At 35.5% G+C, this 26,817-nt stretch overlaps 4 protein-coding genes across 11 annotated transcripts; 3 read left to right on the forward strand and 1 right to left on the reverse strand.

The window, feature by feature from the left end:
• Positions 1 to 118: 118 nt before the first annotated feature.
• On the forward strand, positions 119 to 16,274 carry LOC124308032 (golgin subfamily B member 1-like). Its single transcript, XM_046770345.1, has 12 exons — positions 119 to 404; positions 1,216 to 1,416; positions 1,757 to 2,143; positions 2,308 to 2,663; positions 2,750 to 3,515; positions 3,694 to 3,802; positions 4,974 to 5,102; positions 5,190 to 13,999; positions 14,102 to 14,349; positions 14,721 to 14,884; positions 15,003 to 15,057; positions 15,169 to 16,274. Exons 2-12 carry the CDS (start codon positions 1,222 to 1,224, stop codon positions 15,191 to 15,193), a joined length of 11,244 nt encoding a protein of 3,747 aa, XP_046626301.1. The 5' UTR covers positions 119 to 404; positions 1,216 to 1,221; the 3' UTR covers positions 15,194 to 16,274.
• LOC124308033 (gem-associated protein 6-like) lies at positions 15,910 to 17,790 on the reverse strand. The gene is made up of 2 exons (XM_046770346.1): positions 17,639 to 17,790; positions 15,910 to 17,365 (listed from the first exon to the last, which is right to left on the reverse strand). The coding sequence occupies exons 1-2, from the start codon at positions 17,788 to 17,790 to the stop codon at positions 17,026 to 17,028; spliced, it is 492 nt and encodes a 163-aa protein (XP_046626302.1). The 3' UTR covers positions 15,910 to 17,025.
• A 377-nt stretch (positions 17,791 to 18,167) lies between these two features.
• Positions 18,168 to 21,177, forward strand: LOC124308028 (ethanolamine kinase). Of its 7 annotated transcripts, none has more exons than XM_046770330.1 (7): positions 18,168 to 18,305; positions 18,879 to 19,073; positions 19,254 to 19,391; positions 19,775 to 20,040; positions 20,115 to 20,341; positions 20,469 to 20,691; positions 20,832 to 21,177. In XM_046770330.1, the coding sequence occupies exons 2-7, from the start codon at positions 18,948 to 18,950 to the stop codon at positions 20,893 to 20,895; spliced, it is 1,044 nt and encodes a 347-aa protein (XP_046626286.1). In that variant the 5' UTR covers positions 18,168 to 18,305; positions 18,879 to 18,947; the 3' UTR covers positions 20,896 to 21,177. The 7 variants fall into 7 exon arrangements, with proteins under 7 accessions (XP_046626286.1, XP_046626289.1, XP_046626292.1 ...); XM_046770333.1 differs by having other exon boundaries at positions 18,176 to 18,305; positions 18,663 to 19,073; XM_046770336.1 differs by having other exon boundaries at positions 18,192 to 18,305; positions 18,936 to 19,073.
• A 642-nt stretch (positions 21,178 to 21,819) lies between these two features.
• LOC124306603 (uncharacterized) lies at positions 21,820 to 26,432 on the forward strand. 2 transcript variants are annotated; one of them, XM_046767386.1, is made up of 8 exons: positions 21,820 to 22,369; positions 23,043 to 23,216; positions 24,366 to 24,489; positions 24,802 to 24,982; positions 25,103 to 25,310; positions 25,581 to 25,731; positions 25,886 to 26,025; positions 26,153 to 26,432. In XM_046767386.1, exons 1-8 carry the CDS (start codon positions 22,247 to 22,249, stop codon positions 26,273 to 26,275), a joined length of 1,224 nt encoding a protein of 407 aa, XP_046623342.1. In that variant the 5' UTR covers positions 21,820 to 22,246; the 3' UTR covers positions 26,276 to 26,432. The 2 variants fall into 2 exon arrangements, with proteins under 2 accessions (XP_046623342.1, XP_046623343.1); XM_046767387.1 differs by lacking the exon at positions 21,820 to 22,369 and adding an exon at positions 22,427 to 22,908.
• Positions 26,433 to 26,817: the final 385 nt, after the last annotated feature.

The following is a 26,817-nucleotide window of genomic DNA, read 5'->3' on the forward strand; positions in this document are numbered from 1 at the left end:
TATTGAATGCGCCGTCAGGTGGCAGGGCGAAATAAAGAGTCGGTTCGAACTAGTGTTAGGAACTCCCGAAACTGGCGCTGTTGTGCTGACAGAACTGTACGTATCCAACAATTTCCGGGCGGTGAGTTGTGTGCGGCAGTCATGGTGGAAAGACTTGGTGGTGGTTGGTCGTATCGGTGAAATCGTTGCTTGTAAAATATTTGACATAATTTGTATCCGATATAAATGGTCTATAATTATTTTTCGGGCATTTGACAAGCAACTCGCTAAAATTTATAACTAGTAGAAAAAGCTCGCTGGTACGCTGTGACAGAGAAAAGTGGGCGCTCAGCTTTAAATAATATGTGTACAAAAATTAGTGACGTGTTGTTTCCATCTTGACGTCTTGGAGAACATAAATAAATGTAAGTATATAGGGTTTCTTACCATTTTCGATTCCTCATCATTTCTTTATTCAAATTTTTCCTATAATTTTCTGCAGTCATTTTTACTCTACGAAATATAACTGAAGTACATAACCTCATTTATTTCTTCAACTCTCATATGGAATGGATTACATCATTGTGTGGGTTCTACTATCTTAACTTCTTTATTGTTATATGATTTTGTACTTCAATTATCCGATGCCATGTGCATGCTTCGTGGTTTTTATAGTATTTCACAACTCCAAGATAACTTTGTTTCACCATTAATTTGCGTTGCGTAGCCGGATTTTCATGCCTACGGTCGACATACATTTTGAAGTAATGAGAAAAGCAAGAATATAACCATCACGTTTCGTACCGACGCATACAATTTGAAATATAATCACAAATTATCATCCAGTTAATTATCTTTTCGATAGATACCATTTCATTCATACGTAACGTTGTACCTAGAACTGTTCAAGTTGTTAAAATCTGGGACGTACAATTTCTACCACTGAATCACTACCATTTGTTTAAAATGCTGTTGCATGTATTGCGGCTTACCCTTTATCTTGAAAAATTACTGATGTCTACTCGGTGCATATACTAATGGAATTACTCTACCCCAGTCACGTTCCTATCCAATTAAGAGTCGAACAATGAGAGCAGTAGGTGATTCTACCTCTGGCAAGTCAGCAGTGGCTCACAGCGTTGAAACAGCTGCTTCAATTTTCGCATCCTATCAAGAATATCAAGTTTATTAGTGAAGATGATAAAGTGGTTTATAATATCATTCTTTACTGTCCAGTTCATCATGGCGGATCCGGGTGGAGGGATAAACCAGCCTCTAGGGTCCTATCAACCTCCAAAAGCAGCAACAGACCAAGACCTTGATGTAGTTGCCGATACGAAGGATGTTCCCAGTGAGAATAAGAACCAACCTGAAGTGCAGAAAGAAACAATATTGCACGATAAGCAAAGTTTGAAAAAGAAAGAAGAGGTGGTCCAGGTGAAGATATATTAAATTTACGACCCAAATCAAAGTGGCTAATTTCTAGTAGTAGAATTTCAATTAATGAATTGTAATCTGTCTGCTACAGCAGTGATAATCACATCATAATATATATTGATACATATCATGTAGAAAAAAAAGATGTACTAAACGTGCCGGTGACTGAGAACACTTATTGGACATGTACAATACATATATTTCTACTCTAAGATATACGGAATTAATGAATATAACAGATTTAATTATCACCACTGTCGCTAATTTCATGTTATCTCCTAAGTCCATAATTGGAGCCGTAATCAATAATAACAATGGACGTCATTTTCCTCATTTGCAGGAATATGCTAGAAAACTCTCGAAGATTAAGTCTAGAGCAAAGCTCTCTCGACGCAGTAAAGATGCGTCATCATCTGTTGAGGGTACACCAGAAACAGCGGCTAAATCAAGAATATCAAGTCCCATGGTTGAAAATTTTGATGATGTCGATGACATTAGCCAAGCTAAAACACCGAAAGCTAAGTCTTCTCTTCTGCAAAAAAAACTCATGGAGAATAGAAAAATATTTGAGCAGCGGAGCAGAGAAATGTCAGAGAACAAAAGAGTGGTCAAAGAAAAAGTGGAGGCTATACGGCAACAACTGGATGAAAGCGATACAACGATATTGGAATTGCAAAAAGAACTAACTACCACCTTACCTGTTCAACCAATTGTTATAACAACACAGGTAATGGTGACACTCAAGTCTTATAACTCGTATTTAGAATTAATCCTTTTTTTGATCTGAGAAAATTTTGTTTAGGGAAATAAAATTATACTACATCTTGCAGTATAATGTTTGAAAATGTTTACAAAACATGGAGATTGTATTCAAACTGTTGAATTATTTAGGTCGCAAGTCCAGGCTTGGAGCATTTCAGTTTGCCAGACAGAGACAACCGAATAGCTGAGCTCAGTAATAAAATCTTGGAGCTAGAAGCCACTGTACTTGACTTGCAAGAAAATTTGAAAGAAAAGGACTCTGTTATCAACTCAAAGACCAAGGCTATTACACTGATGACCGCAGATTTATCGAAAAAACGGAAATCAACATTGGACACACTCGAAGATACGAAAGACGAAATGCGAACGATGCAGGCTAACTTTGTGCTTATAGAAACATCCTTGAAGGAAAAAATTAATAGTTTGCTGCAGCAGCTTCAAGGAAGAGATTCTCGAATCAATGAGTACGAAAATACCGTTGAAGGGTAAGTTGCAGTGTTCAATTTCATTCAATTTGACCCTATCGCTGTTCAACTGACAGTGTATCGAAATTAATTAACTCCCTTCCCAGATTAAAAGAAGATCTTGAGAAAAGAAGAGTAACCGACGTCACCACTGCAGACTTTTCTCGTTCAACTTTAGATACTTTAGCTGAGACAAAGGAAGCGATGAAATCAATGCAAGAAAACTTTATTCTTATAGAATCATCACTCAAATCTAAAAATAAAAATCTCCTCGATCAACTAGAAGAGCGGGAAATGAAATTGGCAGAAACAGAAGAAAGAATATTCAAGTTGGAATCTGCTGCCGGCATAGTCATACCACCTGATATGAAAGATCTTCAATCTAAATTAGAAACATTGGAACAACGCAACCGGCAGTTACAGGATGAAAAATATGAATTGCAAAAATCAGTTGCCGAACTACAAGTTAAAGTGATTTCTAATGAATCTGCAGTCAATAACGGACTGATTCTCGAAAAAGATAACAGAATAGCAGAACTAGAGAATTTGATTGAAGAATTGAGAAAATCGAATCAGTTGTTGTTGGAAGAATCGAAAACCGAGTTACAGAATCAAATTCTTGAATTGACATCAAAGAATGAAGAATATTCCAACAAAGTTGATGAGTTAGAAAAACTTGTTCACAATCTGGAGTCGGAAAAGAACGAACTTTTGAAAAGAGTACCAGAGGATAGCTACGAAACAAAAGAAGATGCAAGAGTGACCAAGTTGTCCAAGGAACTAGATGACTTAAACAAATCGATGATCAAACTCAAGGCTCAACATAAAAGCAAAGTTAAAAGTCTGCAAAAACAACTTGAAAACTTCAAAAAGGTATATTGATTTATTGTGAGGGGTCTGTTGTCAAGCTGCATTTCTGCATACGATTCTCACCTTTCAGGAATTGATTATTCCTATTAAATTGAAATTGTCATATATCTTTACTAAATTTCAACATTTTTCTGCGACATGCATTTCATCATAGAGCATTAATTTCGGTGTTTTGATCTAGGTATCTGATACGAATGCAGAGTTGGTTAAGCTAGGGAATCAAGTTACGCTACTAGAGGAAGAAAAAGGTAATCTACAGCTCAGTCTGGTAGACTTTGACGAGCTTAAAGGTAGGAACCACGGTATAATTTTATCACTGTATTTATTCATTACCTTCACTTTTGTCACTCATTCTCACTCGTTTGAGTTTTTTATGTACAATGTTTCAAACAATTGAAGTTCATCCTTTTGAGAACAATTCGTTGAATCATGAATATTTTCACCTGTCCTGGGTATCTATTTATGATGATTGGTAGTGATTGCAGTTTTTACGATCGCAATGAACATAATATTCATCGGGTTTTTCTAAAATTGTCAATTCTTCTGCTTGGAAAATATGTTTCAAACTATTACAAAATTTATATGTTGCTTAATAGTGGTTTGTACTGATTTTTTGTTTACCTGGAATTTTCGATCGTGACTGATAATTTATGGCTACATACCTATATGATTTCTCTACTTTCATCAATATTTATAACTTTGAAAAACATGATAGATGCAAAATACAATCACGCTTATTAATACCTATGGTGGTGGGAAAAATTCGTACGCTAGTTTACATACATTTTTCAGTTTCATTACACACCTTTGAGAAAATAAAAGTAAACGAGTTTTCTCAAACATTTTTCATTCATCTAGGCAAAGAAGCAATCAAATGGTACCTACTTTATTACTTGTCAAAGTTTGCTTTACTCTAATTTGATACAAACAAAAAAAAGGATTCCGGAAATGAAGCTGTGTTATTTAACTATCTTTATCAAATTATTGTTGTCCAATAAATTAGAATTATTCCAAATTGTGCAGACTAAATTATCGCTGTAACTTTCGAATTTTTACTCAGTTCCCTAAACATGCTTTACAAATATACCATGAAACCTTTTTTGTTTGTAGAACTACATTGTCTAGTATTTAATTACAGTAATAGTGTTTGTCTTAATTCTATTAATCTGAGTTTTCATCATTAGAATATATATATAATAAAAGTATGCCAGTGAAAGAAATTAGAAAAATATTAATATCCGCTAGAATGTACCAGTATTTCATTAGCTGAAGAAAAGATGTTTTTTAACATTACTAACAATATCTGGCTGAAGCGTTACCTACGTGGATTATTCAAGGATTTGATGCATTTTGAAGAAACTATGTAACAGGGTTGTTAAGATGTCAGTTTATGTCAAGCTCCTTTAGTTCTTTCGATTCAAATGTATCCGTACAAGGAACTTCATTTTACAATATGCACAGCTTCCGCAGGTGATTGGCAGGAGCGTATCTCTGATCTTGAAGCTAAGATATCTGCTCAAAGTAATGAGATCGATTCCCAGGTACAAGCCATTGCTACTTTGGAGAATCAAAAATTGGATCTTATACAAGGTAGAACAAAGTTTGTTTATCTATAGTTCAATGTGCACATACACGAAATTTTCATTCTTGTACTATACCATATTCATTATATTGTAGAACTACATGCAGTGAAACAGGAAATCTCTGCTCTAGAGGCTGAAAATGCAGATTCCGAAAACCTCCGAGTGACTGCTGAAATGAAGATCGTCGAACTGGAAGAACAATTGGATGCATTACATAAGTCAATTGCTGATCCTAAGCAATTTGATTTACTGAGCGAGTCGGAAAAAAAGCAATACTTAGATAAAATAGAATCACTGTCCCAAGAGAACAATAATTTGATCGTTAAGTTGGCCAAACTAGAAGAAAAGGGAACGTCTGACACTGGATCAACCGAATCATTTGAGACACTCCATGAAACAGATAGAAACGAACTTTTGAAAAAAATCGATATGCTTTCACAAGAAAATAATGACTTGATTATCAGGCTAACGAAATTGGAAGAGAAAACCGAATCAACAGAATGTTTTGAAAATTTAAGTGATTCTACGAAAAATGAATTAATGAAGAAGATTGAGCTGCTCGTTAAGGAAAATAACAGTTTAACAACCAAGCTGTCGAAAGTTGAAGAGAAAAGCTCCTCCGACACTGGATCTACTGAATCTTTTGAACGCATACCAGAACATGGTGACAATCTATCCAGGCTAGACGTTTTAATACAAGAAAATAACGAACTTGTTATAAAAGTAATCAAACTCGAAGAGAAACTGGCTGAAATTGAAGAAAGTCCCAGTCATGGACCCAAGTCCAAGACCATAGATGATGACGCTATGTCAAATCTGGAATGCAGAGTTCGGGCATTGACCCAGGAAAATGCCGATCTTGTTATTCAATTGACGAAATTGCAAGAAAGATTAGGAGATAAATTTTCGGGAAATCTGATTCAGCAAGTAGAATCTAATGAGTCGATGATAAAAGAGAGAGAAAACGTCTTATCCCAAGAAAATCACTCTTTGGTCATCAGTGTTACGAAATTGAAAGAGAAGAATGAGAATCTGGAAATTAATTTGGATCTCGTTACTAAAGAAAGAGATAATTTAAAAGAGGCTGTTGATCAGATGACTACCAATACTTTTGCTAGAGAACTTATTGAAAAGTTAAACGAATTGAATCGAAAAAATCAAACTACAGCACAAGGAATACGTGATGAGATTACAAAACTTCTACACAGACTTACAGAAGAAACAGTTGAAGATAAAGACTCGGTTGACTATCAAGGGTCTGTTACAGTAACGTTACTAGAAAATGAAATGGAAAATTACAAAAAATTAATTTCAGAACAAAAAGTGGTGATTGATGATATGAAATCAAAATTGTCTGATACACAAGAGGAATTACTATTACAAACTAAAAAAATTGAAGACTACCAAGCTGAGATTACAAACTTGGGTAAACTTGAAATGGAATTGAAAAACACTTCTAGTGTTATTAAAGAATGGGAATTGAGATGTGAAGAAATGGAAAAAAAATTGAAGATTTCTGAATCTGAAAAAGTAATTATTGAGGATGCCATAAAAATACTGGAGGCCGAAAAGTTGAATATGATAAAAGAATTTGAAACGAAAGATTTTGAGATGATAAAACTGAAGAAGGAACTTGATGAAACCATATCGCAGTTTGAATTGAAATGCCAAGAAGAATTTAAAATAGCATCCATCCGAGAAGAAGAAATAACAGCTCTGAAAGAATTAGTTACCAAAAATGATGCAGATCTTCGTGATAAATCCGGAACATTACAGACTGACATGATTACAATTGACAGCTTACACAAGGATCTTAATGAGTATAAGAGTCGGATCGAAGAGCAAAACCTCACAATCGAATCATTGAACGAAGAAGTTGCACGATTAAATACTTCTTTAGTAACAAGCAATGCAGAAATTAATAATGCACAAGCCACTGTTGATAAACTATCTGCGGAATTAGAAAACTCCAAAACTTCGGAAGAGTTCAATGAATTGGTCAAGACTTTGCAGGATAGTCAAGAAATAACGAAAGAGATGCAGAATAAAATTGATGAACAGGCAAATGAAATTATCATGACACATGGTAAAATTGAGAATGTTACCTCAAACATCCGTGATATGGCAGAACGATTAGCTAAAAGAGAGGAAGAAATTGCTCAACATACTGAAACTAATAAAAATCTAAACGAAGAATTGCATCAAGCCAAGTCTGTCGAATCGTTGCTGACCACCCAAATATCTCACTTGCATAATACATTGGAACAGAACAGTAATTACCTTGAAGATCTCCGGCAAGAACTGAGTAATGCATACAGGAAATTAGAATTGGTGAAAGCACAGCATGTAGAAGACAGAGAAATGCAAAACAGGCGACTGGAGGATTTGATTGAAGAGTTGAATATTAAGTTACAAGAAAATGAAAACTTGAAATTCGAAATAGGAGAGAAAGAAAAACTCTTAAGCCAAAATGTAACTGAAGAGACCAAATTAGCTTTAGAATTGAAAGTCGCAGATCTAGAAGGTAGATTGATGGAATCTGAATCCAAAGGAAAAGCTCAGTTGGATAAAATGAAAAAAATTGCTGCCAATTTGAAGAAAAAGGTAGCACAGTGTCAAGATCTTGAAGCTAAGGTATCTGACCTTGAAGAGAAATGGAATTGTGAAAAGTCAGAAAAAGAAGCGATAAATAAAATTATACAAGAGAATGAGTTCGCCATACGTGACAAAGACAATAAAATTTCCGAGCTGGAGAACAAGGTGATAGAAAGTGAAGAACAAACTGCTATAGCTTTGCAGAACGTTGAAGGACTAGCGCACGAGATTGATACATTTAAGCTGAGAGTGAATTCTTTATTGGAACAAGTTACAGAGATGGGGGAAGAAATAGAAAAATTACGGATGGAAATTAGCAACAGGGAATCTTTATTGGAAGATGAGGAAGTAAAGAAACAGAATATTATATCGGAGTATGAAGCATACAAATTACAGATGCAGGCTGCGTATGAAAAACAACAAAACAGTTTAGAAGAAACTACTGAATGCGCCCGAGAACTAAGAGTGCGAATGGAAGTTATGGAAAGCGAGTATGTTGAACAATTAGGTCTGATCCAAAAACTGAAGGCTGAAAATGGGATGTTGTCCTCGAAAGAAACCCAAATCAATGAAAGATTGGAAAATGTTGAAAAGGAGTCCGAGGAAAGAAAGTTTCTCTTGGAAAAACTCCAGAAAGAAAAAACTGATTCCACTGAAAAAATTTTAGTACACAAAGCACAGACCTTAGATTGCGAAATGAGTGAAAATGCGGCAAAACCATCTCAGGAACAGAGCTACACCTCGGTGCAAGCCTTGGAGGCAAAATTACAAGAACGAGATGCTGTAATTGAGTCTTTAGAAATTGAACTTGGCAAATCTCACGACAGAGTTAGCAAACTAGAAGAAGCTTTGAGTGCTGTCGAGGAGCGGAGGCATAGCTTGGAAAGAAGAACGGAATTGTTGGGTGCTGAACTCGAGCAATCATTCCGGATAACAGAAGAAGCTTCCTTTAGCGAGGATGTGCTGGAACAAAGATTAGCTATGCTCATGGCTAAAGACGAAGCTATCAGTGACAAATTGAATGAAACAATTGACGAAAACAAGGAATTAACCGAAAAGATTCATAGTCTTCAAGATATTAATATTAGCTTGCAAGAAAAGATTGATGCAGTTGAGGAAGAATTGCAGTACAGCAGAGAGATTAATGAAAAATTGCAGAATGTCGATGTTTTATACTCGGAATTGCTTGATAAACATACTTCGCAAGAATCCCAGATGAAAAAAATACAGCAGGATCTGTATGAAGCTAAACAGTACATAGACAGCTCTGAACGGGAAGTCACTTCTCAAATAAACCAACTTGATTCTGACAAGAAACAGTTACTTGAGAAGTGTGAAAAGTTGGAGGATTTGAAGGTAAATCTTATCCAAGAAATCGAGTCGCTTAAAGATGGTGTAAGCCTTTGTCGACAAAGAATTTCGGAATTAGAAGCCGAAGTGGAAACGCAGAATAAATCTAACCAAAAGTTAGTAGCTGAACGGGCTAAGCGAAAAGAGTCTGTCTCAATGGTAGGCGATTTTCCGGAGAAGGTTGAAAAATTAACATCACTACTTGCTGAAAAAGAAGTTGAAATCGAAAATTATCAAAGGCGGAATATGCAACTGCAAATGGCTGCTTTTGCCACGCCTCAACAGGGTGATGTCTCCGATGTATTTGACACGACAATGCTACCTAATACATCTGCCCCTACCAATGAAATAGCCATGTTGAATAATCTCTTAGCAGAGAAAACACGTCAGTATGAGAGTGTTTGTATAGAATTGGAGAATTTAAAGCAGAGATTAGCCAACGTTGTATCAGAAAATCAACAGTCCTTGAATGAAAAAGATCAGTACTATGCACATCTAGTTACAGAGTCACAAACTCTGCAAGCAGAGTTTAATCAGTGTCGAAATGAGTTGGACAGGATGACTGAAGCCTTATTAGAGAAAAACCAAAAAATTGACTCGTTACATGCTCAATTTGGTGACATCTGTGCTCAGTTGGAGGTTTCTGGTAATCATCAAAGCGACAACGACAAAGAAATTGTTAGACTGACAGGAATTATTACAGCAAAAGATGCAGAAATTGAAGCAATTAGAAATGAGTTGTATTTGGCAAATGAGGAATTGCAAACAATCACAACGGCCAAAAAAGAAAACTACAGTCCTACAGATGACAAAAACACTTTGATGGACCAGCTTCAGAATGAAAAGTCTATCTATGAGTCTCAATTGGATGACCTGAAAGTGCAGCAAAAAAGTGCCCAAGAAATTGTCAACCAAATTATATCTACCGCCGAACAGAAAGTTAACAAATTATATGAAATTCGGGATGAAGGAAACACCACGAATACTAGCGATCTTCATAAAGTTGCGTCAACATTTAATGAATTGATAGCTGATTTTGAAACTGTGAAGCTTGAAAATGACGAACTTCGTCTCTCTCAAGAATCGTACATGAACGAACTTATGGAACTGAAAAAGCATGCTACTACTGATGATACAAATACGAATGACCAGCAAGTCTTGGAATTGAAAAGTAGAGTAGATGAAATTACACAGGAGAAAAATGCTCTGCTAGACTTACTGAAGGCACAAGAATTGACAATAAATGGATTGAAAAACGAGTTGGATGAGCTTTTAATAGAAAAAGAATCATTTGAACAACAAGTCTCAGATTTGATCATTATAATCAATCAATTAAAAAATCAGCAGGTCCAAGTAGTTGGAAATACTGCAGAAAAACCAATATCAGACTCAACACCATCCCAGGAACCTGTTGAAAAGAATTTGCATTTGGAAGTTGACTCTGAATGGGACAATAGATCATCTGGCAAACTAGATATCGACGAAGAAGGATGGGGCTGGAGTGCCGAGGAAGTACAATTAGAGGAACAGCATCAATTATCAACAACTACTTTGACACCCAGTGCGGAAATTCAGTTGCAAACCAGAGTGGCAGAGCTGGAAGATCAAATTAAAGAATTGGAAACCAAGATAAATAACCTAGAAGAGGAAAGTAAAGCTATTCAACTAAAGAATGTAAAATTAGTTAAAAAACTCAAAGAATTTAAAGTCCGAAATGAATTGCTGGAACAAAAGGTCAAGCAGCAACAACCGTCGTGTTTCTCGGATTTGGATTCTGCTATTGAAGAAGAATTAAAAGCACAAATTCTGAGGCTGGAAGAAAGTTTGAAAGGTGCTATCCAAGAACAAAAAAAATCTATCACAGAGAAAGAACAGTTGCAGAAAAGGTTAGAAGTCTTGACATCAGCCAATGAAAGATTTGTTGAGATGAAGGAAAGACAAGACATGGATATCGAAGTATGGCAAATTCGAAATAAAGAACTCACTAGTAAAATACAGTCTTTGGAGTGGCAGCTCCGAGAAATTTCATCCAATCATGAAGGATCGACTACACCGTCGCCGCAGATTAGAAGTCAGATTAGTGTACCTCCAAGTGAAGTTGATCCATCCAGTGATCAATTATCTAAAACCCAGGAACGGATTGACGGATTGTGTCAACAATATAAAGAAGAAATTGACGATTTGAAAGAGGAAATGGAAGCGCTAGCAACAGAAAATGAACAACTACAACAACTTTTGGAAGAACAGAAGAATCAAATGATGCCTGTTCAGAGCAAAATTGGTTCAGAACAATCTGATATTATCGTTAAATACGAAGAATTGGCGAAACAAAACAACAATTTACAGATTAGCCTGAACAAATTACAAGAAGAATACAGTTTGCTGAGTAAACAGTACAAGCAAAGCCTTATGGATGCAAATGATCAGGTAACAGCTATGCGTCAACTTAACGAGCTGATGAGAACTGAGTTGACAGCAAAGTCTATCGAATTTGATAATGAAAAACAGTCGTTGATTAAAGACACGGAAGAATGTACTTTAAAAATTAACGAAATGCAACACAAATTAGAGCAAACGCGGCAAGAAAATGTCATGCTATTGCAAAAAGTCGAAATTCTGGAAACTACCAATGAAGAATTATCATCTGTATCAACCTCATTGAGCGAAGTCACAGAGCTATTAAATACAAGAGTGCAAGAGGTGGCTGATTTGAAGCAAAACTACCAGCAACAATACCTTGAAAGAACTGAAACCGAAAATAATTTACGTGGTAACATAGAAAACCTCCGACAAGAGTTGAACAACAAACAGGAAGAAATATTACGTCTGCAACAATCACTGACACAAGAGGTGAGTGAAACTATGCAAAAACAAGGTGCTGAACTGCATGGCCTACAACTGCAGTTATTGGATAAAGATCAAGAGATTGTAAAACTTAGAAATGAGTTAGCCAATGTAGAAACTGATGCGCAGAAGTGTACTCTTGAATTGCAAAGTCATATATCACATATCGAATTATTGGAAAAAGAAAGTCAACATTTGAAGGCAATGCTACTAGAAAAAGAATCAAGCTTAGAAAAAACGTCTGCTGAATTGACAACTTGTCATCAGGAATCAACTAAGAACCTATCTCTATTAGAATATTACCAAAGTGAGCTGTCCAAGTATTCGTCAGAAATAGAAAGAAATCAACAACAGGTGCACAAATTGGAAAATTCGATGGTTAAGCAAATTGCAATAGCTGATACTGATAGAACAAATTTGCAAAGTCAATTGACAGATAAGAGTGAAAAGGAGCAACAAATTGAAGAGCTCAAGGTAGGATTGCGTGAAAAAAATTCTCTCAACGAGTGCCTTCATCAAGAAATAAAAAAATTGTCCGTAGAATTGCATTCTGCCAATAATCGAATTAGCCAGCTTCAAACAGAGCTGGAGGAGAAGAATGTAGAAATACAGAAATTGAACGGAATCTTGATTGAAAAAGAGGCTGCGACAGAAAAAATCAGGCAGCAATTGAACGAAGGACAATTACAGATAGATAGTGTTCAGCTTTCCATGTCCCACCAGCAAGAGCAGGGTTCTGCGCAAGAGGGTGTAGCATTGGCAGATAGTTATCCAAGATTCAAAATGGCTGGCGACACTGACATTCAGCTTCTAACAGATGTTGATCAATTGAGGTCAGAACTGAGCGAGAAACACGAAGAAATTGAACAATATAAATATATGCTGAGCAAAAATACATATCCCGAGCTCATACAGAAGTTACAAGATAACATCAATCAGTTACATACAGACAAATATCAAATGGAACAGTCTTTGGAGAAAAAAATCCAGTTATTGAGTGAAGAATTGGCCTGCAAACAAACAGAAATTGAAAACATTAGACAAGCAACACAGGGACAACGAGAGATTGTTTGGGGAGACAATCATGAACCGGTTGTTGTAGACGAAAAACCATCGATTCACCAAGAAGCTATAGCAAAATTACAAAACGTATTACATGACAAAGAACAGGAAATAAACGAACTGAAATTCGTGATTGCACAGAAGGATTCTCAAATTTCTCTCCAAGATAATGCCAATCCGCAATTCGACGAATTCGAAATTCAGGAAACACTACGACGATTAAACGTGGACTTGTATACCAAGCAGCAAGAAATTGAAAAATTGCAAGCAAGCTTGGTAGAAAAGGAAAAGGATATTTATGATTTGACGGTGACAAAAGAACAATCAGAGAAAGATAGGAACCTAATATCAAAACTAACGTCAGAAAAAAAATTGATCATGGAAGAAGCTGAAAAAGTGCTACAATCTAAACTGGCAGACAAAGAAGCTGAAATCGATGAATTGAAGCAACGTTTAGTGATAGAAACTCAGGAATTGCTTGCCACTTTACAATTGAAAGATACGGATGTGATAAATCTAAGAATGCAAATGGAACAATCGAATTCTCATTATATTGATAACTTGCGAAACAAAGATGAAGAGTTGCTACTTAGCAAATCGGACTTGGCTGAAAACGAAAGGCGCTTAGCAGAAGTCAGTGTTACCAAAGATGCTGAAATTCACAATCTCAAAGTCCAAATCCATGATAAAGATGTTCGTATTGATGAAATGGCTGCACTAATGGAGGAAGAAGAAAGGCAATTGAACGAGTTGCGACAGGTTGTCGAATCTAAAGAAGAAGAAATTATTAATTTGAAAACTCTTTTAGCTGAAACTGTACAGGAATACGAAATTATCCAGAAGTCATTAAGTCGAAATAGAAGCACAGAATCTGCTGTTACCCCAGACGAGAGAAAGACGGAATCGGCAGATACAATCGATAGACCTTTAGAAGAAGGTGACAATTTAATGTCACATCCAGTTGTGTCCGTCGAAGGTGAGCTCGATCTTGCTCTCTATATGTTACATCAGAGAGATGTCAGATGCGAAGAACTGACATTAGAATTGATGCAGGTAAGATCGTTGTTCAAAATTTTTTTTTTTCGGTAATAAAAGTATATTTTGTCATTTTTTAATACTAAATTGATGTGCGACGAATTGATTCCATCTTTTCAGTTGTTAGAAGAACGTGACACTCTGCAGCTGAGACTATCTAATGCAATTCGAATTAATGAAGAATTGCGACAACAGAAAACGACAATGTCCAGTCCTAAGACAGAGGCCTTGCCTTCGACATCTTCGAACGAACCAATAGTCGAGCATCCATCTCCATCTAGAACAGAAGGCCCTATCGAAATTGCAACGGATGCACTAAATGTTGAGACTTTACCAGCTGGAGAAGACAAGAGTGCTCTTGCTCAAAAGTAAGTCACTGTGCAATAATTTCAGATTTGATGAATGTATTTCTTGCCCATATTCTTAGTAAAGAACCTGTAATAAGTGAAGATCCCTTCAATATGTTGCATTATTATATTATAGAGTCCTGAAAGCATTCTAGTAATTACATCCCAATTATTCATTTGTTCATATAGATACAACAAGATCCTTGTTTTCGTGTCAAACTTAGATAAATGTCCTATCCCATAAATTGCGTCTGGACGCCGATCTGGTTTATGTATCATTTGCCATTAGATTTGTTCGAAGCTAACTTAGCTTTAATTAATATTTCCTTACCAATTGCTGCCCCATGCTTAACAGTTTCCCAAAGCCCAGAGTAAGCTAGTTTTTGTGACAGGCTCTCTCAGTTACACACTGTGCATCAAAGGCGAGATGTAAGATTATGCGACGACCGAGAATCCAGACACACGCAGCAAATGTCGTTTGTTACACGCAGGGATATGCTGAATTCCTTACCCCCTGAAGCAGCAGCCAGATTGGTGAATGCCAACTACACTCTATGTATGTATTGAATTGAAAAGCATGTGTCCGGAATTATATTGTGGCTCAAAGATTCGAAAAGGGGTGACTGCAATGTAATTAGTGAACCTTGCAATAATTGTTTCAATTTTTCTTACAGCTCGAGATGTCCAGAGTCAGTCAAGCGTTCTCATGAACTGGTTGTGGGGGAAAAGGTGAGATATATTTTACTATAATTTTGAATTGCACAATTTGAATACTAATATCATTTTGCAACGATTATAATACAATTACTGAGGTGTTATTTTCTTTTTCTTCTGTTCAAGCACTCCGAAAGTAATGCATATGTGATGAAGGCAATTCAAACGTGACTTCAGTACAACAATGTATAAAATAGTCTTTGACTAGACACATTCCTAATGTAATGAGTCCAAATTCTGGTACGATACATTATAACAAAGGTTATGAATCGAGGCTATAAGTTTAACAACATAATAATGATTGAATAGAATTTTCCAGAATTTTTTAGTCTTTTTATTCAAATAGAACAAACTGAAGTCTTCTCCGTTGTTATTAAGGACATTATATCAGTGGGATAATCCTTGATTTGTGACCAAATGAAATCGAAAATTTACACATTGTAAAGAGTTGTCCTGCCCATATTTGGTGAAACGGACCCCGTATGTACATCATAGTATCTACCAACAGTGAGCAGAGGGAAAAATTAAAAAAAAATTAATTAATAAACGGTCTGTGTCACCAAATATTCATGGCATGTACATATATTTGTTGTTGACTTCCAATCGTTGAAAAATTATATTTATGCCAATTGTTATAATTTGAGTGTCAATATTTGAAGTTTGTAGTAATATTCCACAAATTCAATTCAGCCATACGTGAATTTTGTATAATTGATTTGCGTTATCCAACCAGCCTTACCTTCGCAGCTGCCATGAGTCAATTATTCAATGGATTGAATTTTTTGTACATACACACAAACTATACCTAACAGGTGTGGCGTTTGTCAAATCGGTCATTATAAAAATCCATTGTTTTTTGATACCTGGCATACTTGCATAACACCAGTCGAATGTACCAAACTAAAACTTAACTACGCATTTACAATATAATTCATGAAATATTTAAATAGACGAAACTCCGAAGTATAAAATATAGTAGGAAACCTTGGTTGAAAAAAGGTGTAAAAGAAATGAAACGAAAGAAGACGAACAACTCTTTCCAGAAAAAAAAAAATAAAATGTTGCAAACTACTGTATTATATAGTCATAGAAAATATGAGTGTGTATAATAATAATAAATTCTTAAAATATTTATATAAGAATGCCTTGAAGTAATGTAATTTCAGTGATTTTTAACTATTCGATTGTAATTATTGGAATAAATACTAATGTTGTTATACTGCTTAGTAATATTTGCAAATTGTCAATTTATTTTCATCCCGAATTAGGGACTATCAATTAATTACATTATATTCCTTACACAGGAGCAGAAATAAGGGGCAGTGATTATTGCCTTACACAACATAAAAATTAAGTTGAAAAATTGGAAATTCTACATACATGGACTGCTTAATTACACATATTTGATTTTATTTTTTGTTATATTTTTAGTTAACTCACAGCCTGAATAGTCGCATGTAATTGTAATTGTAACTTTTCAGATTATTCATATTGTCTTCACAATGAATGAGAAATATAGGGTGTAACAAAATTGGCAATTGTTGAAAACAGGATTGAATCCATTTCGATAAGCAAAACTGGGGAAAGGCGAAATTTTTTTTTTGGAACGCTGTTCTATCAGAGAAACTATGTCGAATAATTGGACGTCAATCAGGAATTAGCTTGATGATGTGTGACTGTGCTTATCGAGATGAATCCAATCTTGTTTTCAATATATAATTGCCAATTTTGTTAAACCCTGTATATACTCTTATTTATTAATGGTAAAACCACACAATTGCTTTTGTCTCGAAATGTTATTAATAATTATGCATTATTATGAGCACATGTAATAGTGTTACGCTAATGTTGGAGACGAGGCTTCTTTCAAGAAGTCAGGCATTCAAATTTTTTTACAATCCAAAGCCATATATGACCAATTATTATTTTGATCATTGGTTCTGTCAAAAGTACAATTTATCATAGCATTTTCAATTTCAGATATCATACAACAACGCTAGAAATCAGCTCCTGTATTCGTACTAAAACAATTTCATTAGTGCTCGAACAATGTTGTTCATCATATGGTGGCTCTATCGAAAGTATTCCTTCAATGTTCAAGATATTACCATTTTCCGTAACAGGGAAACGATTTTCTAATAGTAATTCTCTGACAGCATTTTTTCTCCGCATAATAATAGATTCTGGCGTATCTTCGCTAGATGATAAAAATAAATCCAGTACGTTTGTTTCAGTCCTTGTGTGTACTTCCATATTGTCAATCGCATGTCCCATTATTATCTTCAGATTTTGTTTGTCGCAGGACGGGTTTGCCAAAATAAAGCTGAGGAATTATACACATATATCGTTTACTGTATTATGCCTTTAGTAACATGTTTCTAGATTTTAATCATGAAATGCCGAGGCATACAAGTTAGCCGTGCAGTATGGAACCCTTCATTCTATGTGAATTTTTTACTACTGAAAAAAAACTCGAATCGTATTCTGGACGCGTGCGAGTACTTTATAATGCTTCATTATACCTGTAGCTGATTGTGAACAGGCAAACATGAAAATGGACAAAGGAATAAGTGAACGTAACATAAGTATACCTAACCTTTCTGATACCGGATCTATTGTGTAAACAACACCGGAGTAACTACGACCATCTTTAGTTTTAATCGAAACGGTCTTATTAACGTAACTTTTCAATGTGATAGGATCATTCTTGTAAACCTTGTGCGAAAATTTCCACTCATTATCAGTCATTTTTCAGGTGCTGATCAGTGTCAAGGATGGGACGAAGATTATACCACACGTACTGATACGTGACAGTTGATGAAGCACACATAATGTGCAAAATCGGTTCGACATTAGCGGGGGCGAACAACGTTCAACGTCGTTTGTTCGTCAATTCTATAATGCGACGGCAGCAGCTACAAGAGGTAGTAAAAGTAGATAAAGAATTAGAATGTAGCAGCGAAATTCTAACAACTGAAAGGCTGGTGGAAAATTTTTACGACAAACAAAAAGAATCTGCAGCAAGAATTGCCTTGAAGTCGTGTATTGTTTACGATACGTTCGAAACATTCCAATTGTGAAATAGCTACGCCATATGAGTTTACATGACGAATTATACGACAGCTGTGATGTAAGAGAATGAAGTCAGACAGGTGGTCGGATGTGGTATCATCACTATCACAAACAATATCATTGACAAAACTGCGTAATGACTACGGATTGTCCCAAAGGATGAGCAACTGCGCGATCCGCAACACCTCGAGGTAATCGATAAACGCGTTCGCGTAATTCTTACAATATGCACGTCTCATTGCTAAATTTTTTATGCCTACTGCAAAATTCTACTGATTATACGGACATAAAGGCGAAACAAATCTTCATTGTGAAACAAGTAAGCAATGAAACAGAAAAATAATTTTAAAAAATTCAGTCATTGATATGGTGAAGCAGCATACTAATATCACTTGAACTTTGTTAGCAATTCATATATTATCTGAGACAGAAATAAATACGAATGCGTCTCTGTTGAGTGTTTGATTGCCCTAAATCTATACTTATCTTTTTGATATAACGTAATACAGTAGAGCTTTCCAATTTATACAAGTGTATTTGTTTGCCAGAGTCTTGCTTCTGTACCTCACCCGGCATCACGAATATTAAATTAGAGTTGGTTTCATTCCTGAGCTGGTTGGAATTGTTTATCATTTGTAAACTGCGTCACGCTTTATAAACAATGATAATTCAGAAATTCTCAACCATTGTATGTGAGGAAAGAAACAATCTCAAGTGTGAAAACGGTCATGTTTGACACTCTGAGATTTCTTGTGTAATTGTAGAACTGATTATGGCGCATGACGTTTCTTCTTGAAAAATTCCAAACATTTGTGCACCAGAGTTATTAAGTCATGGCAGAAGTTCACAAGGAACCTCACTTCGACATCGTCATTGATGGAGATAAATTAAATGAAGGAGCAGCAGAAATTGTCAAACTTCTCCGACCCGCGTGGTCCATTGACGATTATCAATTCAAGGTAATACTTGAGTGAGTGTACTGTGTAACATTTATCCAGCATTTGATGTATACGGTATATTGGCATAGCTCATAGTTTATTGTGTAATTGCAAAATAGCGTGTCAATCATAATTTAGATAATACGCCCTGATTTTAAGGGATGCATTGAAATGCGCATATAATAGCAAACTGTTCCTCAGCTCTTCACAAATGGGATATCTAACAAGCTCGTTGGTGTCTGGTGTAAAGACCGCTACGATGAGATGGTTTTGATACGGGTCTATGGCTACAAAACAGATCTGTTCATCGACCGCACAGCTGAAACTAGAAATATTCGGGTAAGATGAAGGATTTAACTATGCAATGAGTTACAGTGATCGCAAGTTTGATAAGTAAAATTACAATTATCCTATTATGCATGCAATTGTGAATTGAAACTTCCATTAAGTAAAACAGTGCCCTACAGCGTTTCACGGCGATGATACATACTTTGAAAGTATTAGCTCTTTATGAGATTTGATAAAACTTTGAATTTTGGGCTGCATTTCTTGATTTCGTTTAACATCAGTGTGTTTGGCAACTAACTCTGTCGACTAGCTTGAGCTCCATCCTAGAATAATTTACAAATAGTCTGGTACGAACTTTCAGAGACGTATTTACGTACTCCACATTTTAATGGTGTTGTGTGCCGTTGAACAGCGTCGAATGTTGCATATTTCAGCTGATGCATGCAGCGGGCTACACTCATTGCTTGTATGCTACTTTCAACAACGGACTTGCCTATGAATTCCTTCCAGGGGATACTCTTACTGTTGACAGCGTCCGCAGCCCGCCCATTTATAAGTTGGTGGCCAAAAGATTGGCTGAGATGCATAAGCTCAATCCCACTCATCCGGAGATAAGTACAGAGCCGTTCATATGGGATAAAATTGAAAAGTTCATGCGTATTATGCCCAAGTCGTTCTCCAACAAAGAGAAGCAGGCAAAGTAAGCAATTCGAGCTCATTTAAGATCTTTTCCGACTGGAAAGATGAAGATATTGCCACTGTCTATATTTTCAGATTCAGACGGATAATACAACCCTACACGGAATTAGAAAAGCAATACCAATTGTTGAAGAACGAGCTTTCAAAACTTGACAACGTCGTCGTATTTGCACATAACGATCTCTTATTAGGCAATGTACTTCACAATGCGAAGGAAAATACCGTCACATTTATAGATTATGAGTATTCCGCTTATAACTATCAAGCCTATGATATTGCTAACCACTTTGCTGAATTCGTTGGTGAGTTTCAATCTCAATGATGGTTATTGTGAGAATCTGAATAGATTGCAGCCTTAGTAACGATAGAAACGATTTTTCCATTTTTTGAGATATTGATTAATTTTTAGGGATTTATATATCTTTACAGGTCTCGATGTACCAGATTACTCATTGTATCCAGATGAGACTCTGCAGAGAGATTGGCTTAGGTTGTATCTTGAGGAATACAATGGCACTCCAGATGTTACAGAAAATGAAATAAAAAAATTGTACATCCATGTTAATAAATTCTTACTTTTGAGCCACTTTTTTTGGGGCTGCTGGTCTCTTATACAAAGTGAACATTCGCTCATTGGCTTTGATTTTTTAGAGTGAGTTGAAATTCGATATCTAACGTTCATTTAAATAAATCTTATCAATCTTATCAGGTAAATAGATTTGACACCTGGTCGTTCAGGCAGTATCAAATTTCAACGTAAGTGGAGACAATAACGATCCAATCTATTTTCAGATACGCTTCCATAAGGTTTAACGAACTTTTTAAAAAAAAAGATCAATTATTCGTTACGGAATGAATGCCCGTGTATTGGAATCGAAACAATCACCAAGTGATCAGTTCTATTTATAATTCGAAGGGCCTGGCGCGCCTTTTATTACTCCTTACCATACTCTGATCAATTTTACCTTAATTCAGCCGCCAATTCCGTTATTTAGGTTTTAATTTTTATGGGAGGGATTTAAATGTATATCATGTTATCAATGTTATTCTTGATCTTGTTATTACTATCATTATATATATGAAGCATTTAATTTTATTTGTTGCAATGTGGTGAGAGGAATAAAACTTTTTAGCTATGGCCAGCTGTAGTATTCTTTGTTAGCTATTTGTCGTATGACAATTATTCATTTCATTTTTCAATTGATCAAAAATCATTAGTATTCAGAACAATCTTCGTTATTAATACATGAAAATATATTATTTATTCGTGTTAAATATCGCAGCCTAAGTACTAATTGCGGTGAGTTTCGTGGAACGAACTGCAAAAATTCCCAATGTTTACAAATTGTCGTGTTGTACGTGATTGAAAAGCAAACAGGAATAAGTGTCGTAGAATATTGCGGTAAAAACATGCTTTCACTGACGTATTATTTTCCTGGATATTATACATCACGCTGTACTAATGGTTTGTTATTAAAATTCGTCGAACCGCTGTAGCAATACATATAGATCGTACGATGTATCCAAGTTTGAAGTACCCTCCAGGCGGAATTGGAAACTAGCGTATAACTATTCGAGTCAAGCGCGACACTTAATCTTCAAACATTATCCTGATTGAAAACATTGAAAGAATTCTGTGTCTCGTATTTATAGCAGCCTATTTCTCGAGTAACGAACAGCGTCATCGGCATGCATAAACAAATATTCGAAACTATCAGATTTGTCATTTTCGGATGACCACTTGATTCGATAGTATGTTTTTGTCTCGGTGTGGAACGGCGGTGGGATATAATAATGTGGGATGGTGGGATCTGGTGGGATCTGGTGGGATCACGTAGAGCGTTCATAAATCAGTGTTTATTTTTAGTGAGCGCACGTCCCGAACAATTCAAGAGTATTTGTAAATATACGCTATTCTTTGGCGTATAAGATTTATTTATTATACAACAATCGGTTCGATAACAGAAGAATTCTTCTGTCCGACTATCGTGAAATGTCAATGTAATTTGTTCAAGTACTAATCGTATTAACAATAAGTAATAATCGTGTTGAAAAGAGCCGATTAATTCCTGAAAGAAGATAAATCTGTGTGTAGCAACATAGCCACAGCTGAGCGATTGGCTTCTGTCTTCTTTCTCTTAGATATAATCGCGTCCCACGGTGCGCCTCGTTACGTTCATATTTCATTTTTATACAATCATCTCAATATGCACCTCGCATGCAAATGCCTAAACGTGTCAATCAAGGCGAGGGGCAACGAACTGGAAAGGGTTAAAATTGAAGATTACGAACTGACCGCTACCGAACTCGCTGATCCCTTCTTCCAAGAGGTAAACGTTATACACTTCATTGTCAATGAAACTTGCTGCTAACGACCTCAACTACCTTAACCGAATTAATTCAACTCGTTTCCACGATTCCTCTTCTCACGCGTCACGTCGTCTACATCTAATTCATTCGATCGGTAAATATTTTCTTTACCACAACTTGTGAACTAGCGTCAATCTGACCCTGAACAAAATTTTTATCCTAATTTCGAAAACACACTTTTCGGAACAAAGCGATGAATCTTGGCAGATGTATTTATAATGACATACATGTGAATCAGTACAGACTTATCTACCACGTAAGCTACATCGTATGAAATAAGTTGTTCAATAACGGTACAAACTATTTTTTTAACTGTTTACCAATATTTATTCATTGCCTTTTCGAAATCTCGCCTTTTTACCATTTTTACCTTGCATTTTGTAAATACCTGCATCGAGCCGAATCCATCAAAGACAATTGCAACGTATTTCTCTGATACGTTTGAGTGGTTGCAAATTGTTCTGAAATACATCTTCAAAAATATTTAAACACTGACTAGGTACATACATCACCATTTTCTATTTACTACAAACACAGTTGCACGATACACGTTTGACATAGGTTAATTCCACAAGAGATGGATATGACAGACAATTGGATGGATGATTAAGTAATTGGCTTATGCTTCGACAGAATGTTGCGACTGTTGGAGAATTGGAAGGTATTACAAAGGAATTACCTGGTTTGGTAGAAGTTCGAAATATTGGAGCCTGGGCTGTTCACCGATGTATCAATTGTTCAATGAATACCCACGCAGTCCACAGAGAACGGGGTGCAGCACTAGTTTTGATAAATACCAATGTCCTTGTAAGTATTCCAGAGTTGAGTTCAAGGCTAGTTATTGTTCCCGAATATCAATGCCTTCAGCGACAGTGATTGAAAGTCAAGAAAAACAGAGTGATTGTATCCGTTCCAAGATATGGCAGGTATTCACCAAATTAACAATATTTGCGAATACTTTGCAAGTAGTATTTTCAATTAAATTACGTTTCTATGTTTTATCATCCATGGATTTACAAAATTAAAACAATGTTAGCGGTATTCAATGTCAAAGTCATCTTTCACTGGAATTTCTGACAGCTTGGATTTCTTCAAAACTCCAATTACCTAACAAGGGAATCAATTAGTATCGATTATTATTCGTGACGTTACAAAAATAGATGCATGTATATGTTGTATGATATACTTCATTAAGATACAGTATGAAGCAAAAGTATTTACAAATGTGTGAAAAAAAAAGTTGATTGTTTGAGCTCATATTAATGTGCTCATTTTGTTATCTGTCGATATATAATACTTAATGAGGCAGGAATATTGATACATATCGATTAGACTTAGAAAAATATTGAACTGCTAACATGAGTTTAAATTATGCAATCCAACTAATAAATTTTTTAATTATACTGCGGGACTTGAGATAAAAATGGTCAAAGCACTATCTTGTACTTTTTCCATAATAAAGCATGACTGTCTATCGGACTATAAATTTGTATCGGTACTTTATAACGTAGTAAACACCGTTCATTGTATTTTTGGCACAGCTCACTTTTTTTTAAGTGTAAAATAATTTATTATTGAACCTAAGGATTTGATTGATTGAAAAATATTATAGAAGATTGATTAAAAGCTGAAGTAGTTGATATTGCTGATTGCCAATAAAGAGTTTTTAGTGGATAAATGTTACTTGGTCAACTTTTCAGGAGTACGTGACAGTAAATTTGAAACTAAATACCAACCTTGACCTATATCGGTTCGTTAATGAACTTCAGTATTAGTATAAACTTAACTTTTTGACCGAACTCAGTTCTTTGAAACTTCAAGTAAAGCTATTACTCTTTATATTCGATTTTATCAATAATTTATCTTCAATGTTGCAAATTACCAATATTCTTCTAAAAAACAAAGTCAATTGAAAAATTTATGAAACTGTTTATAATTTTTTTTTTTTTGTTCCAGAAAAGTGCTGATGAAATAGCTAAACTAACAGCGAGTCCTAACTTCAGTTCTATATTTAGGATAATGATTGACAATAATAACATAGACACCGTAGATTTTCTGCAACCACCTAATAAGTTTTCAGGTGATATTTCTTAGCAACGAGTATTGCTATTTGTTATTATGTCTTATTACGTTATATATTTTAACAGTTTGTGTATGTGAGAGAAAGAAATGTAGTGTGTCATTTTATTCAATTGGAAGAAAAACAGTGATAATATTGCTCCTCTTGCAGACATATTTCTTTACGGTTGTCAACATGCTAGATAGTTGAAACTATTTTGATGCAATCACGGTATCCTTATTCTTGTATCAAACCATGGGAAGATTAAAAGCATATTAGTAGTATTCGATACATTAAATCATTGGCACTGTTCTTCGTTCTTCTGTCATTCAGTGTCGCAGCTTCCAAGTAATCTACAATCGGCTCTTGGCGGTTTGCAACAACAGCTTGAAACAGCTGTGCAGAGGGAAGCTGCTGCAACTGAAGAAAGAGTTCGAGCTTTTTCCGCTGAACAGTATCAACTTTTAGAGCAGTACAGAGAACATGCACATATGGAGCACAGGTTGCTCGTTGGGTAAGCTAAGTTCCAGTTAATCGTAATTTTTTTTTATAATTTGCAGCAAGATAGAAGTATTTCACTCTTTTTACTCACAATCGGCTAGCACATGATACTATCTACATAATGTTTTTACAGCCTAATTTGCAACCAAAAAGAAACAGAAAAACCCGCAACCATGGAAATATCTCATGCTATTTCTGACACGATCCAACCAAATATAGCTCAACCAATGTCTAATGCACAGAATACTAGACCTTACACAGTGGCGAGTGATACAAAGATCGTTGGCGGACCTAACATCAGACACCAGGCAGCAACAAAACATCCTGCTAACCTTCACCTAGTGTGTATAGGATGAATGAATTTTACTTTTAACGTTTACTCAATTACTTGTAAGTCACATGGAGTTTTGCACTTTTGGAGGATTGTCAAAATCGATTGGGGTGTTGAGGCGAGCAGTTTATTGGAGTGGGTGAAAATGAAATTTCGAATAATGTAAATAGGTAGTTGATAAGAGTCCTCCACAAGAATTTAAATGGTTAATTTTAAATGAACTAGTTGACTAATTCTCCTATGGTTTATCGTAGTTTTTATCTTTCTTTTTCCATTACAGAGGAGTGGAGCTGACAAGAAAGCATCGTTGAGACTGTATTGCAAGGAACCCAGTAGTTACGACACTGAGGCATTGTTTACAATTGAAGGCATGGATGACTCCGTACCCGCAGAACAAGCTCAACAATCTGAAGAAGAGTCTGACACTGATGGTAATTTAAATTGATACAAGAACGTATGTAGTCAATTTATGAGATTTTTACTCTTACACAGTTATAACATCGTCTCGTCTTTTGGCAATAGTGTTTGTATAAGAGTAATCACAATTATTGCAAAGATATCTCATGAAATATTTCACATTTTTAGATTCCGGCCATGACGAAGGTATCCATATTCCGCGAGGACAGAGAAGCGGCCATCCAACCCTGGCCAAATCCTTGCCAGTCAGTGTTCCTGTATTTCCCTCCTTCACCCGTCAAATTCAGCATGATCAAGGAGACGATCAGGTATGTAAGACAACGATTTACTATTTTTGCAGTAGTGTCACTGATGATCAATGTCTACCGTGATTGCAGGAATACTTCACATGGTAAATTAAGAAAAGTAACGACAATATATGTGTATTTTCAACAGCTATCGAGGGATCCACACGATCCACATAATATTCGTGCATCGATGAAGGCTTTGGCAAAAAGTGTTCATGGAGATACAGTCTTTGGTGATTTGCCACGTCCACGATTTTCTACTCAGATCTAACCTGGTATATGTACAAATCTGTACTGTATTCTAATCACATCGACCCATTATTTAGTATAAAATATTTGTCAACTATTGTTTAACCATAGAATTATTGAAGAATTTCACCCACAACTGAAAATGAGTCGAAAAATTAAAGATAAAAAGTTTGAGTGAATAGTTTTGGAATATTTTCGCATGTTTTGTAGTAAATGAGAAATTTTGTTTAGTTCAAGAATGTTGTTTGCTACGGATTAGGTGTATAAATCCAGGAAAAGAAATTAGAGAATATTGTGCGTGTGTGTATACAATGCACTTGCGAAAATAGTAAAAGAAATACTCAAAATTAAATTACGAAGCAGAAAAATGTTTACACGCGTTACATACTATGTATGTATGCATGTATAGAAATTGAAGTTGTATACTTATATTTTGAGAATAGGTAGCAGGCCATTGGAACTGATTAAATTTTTAAGAATGGCATATCGAAAGTGATCCTGAACATGATCAACTCGTGTTCACTTAGTATTCCATACATTTTGCATAAATATACTTATAATCAT

Source organism: Neodiprion virginianus, chromosome 6 (assembly GCF_021901495.1).
Source record: "Neodiprion virginianus isolate iyNeoVirg1 chromosome 6, iyNeoVirg1.1, whole genome shotgun sequence".
Lineage (NCBI taxonomy): Eukaryota > Metazoa > Arthropoda > Insecta > Hymenoptera > Diprionidae > Neodiprion > Neodiprion virginianus.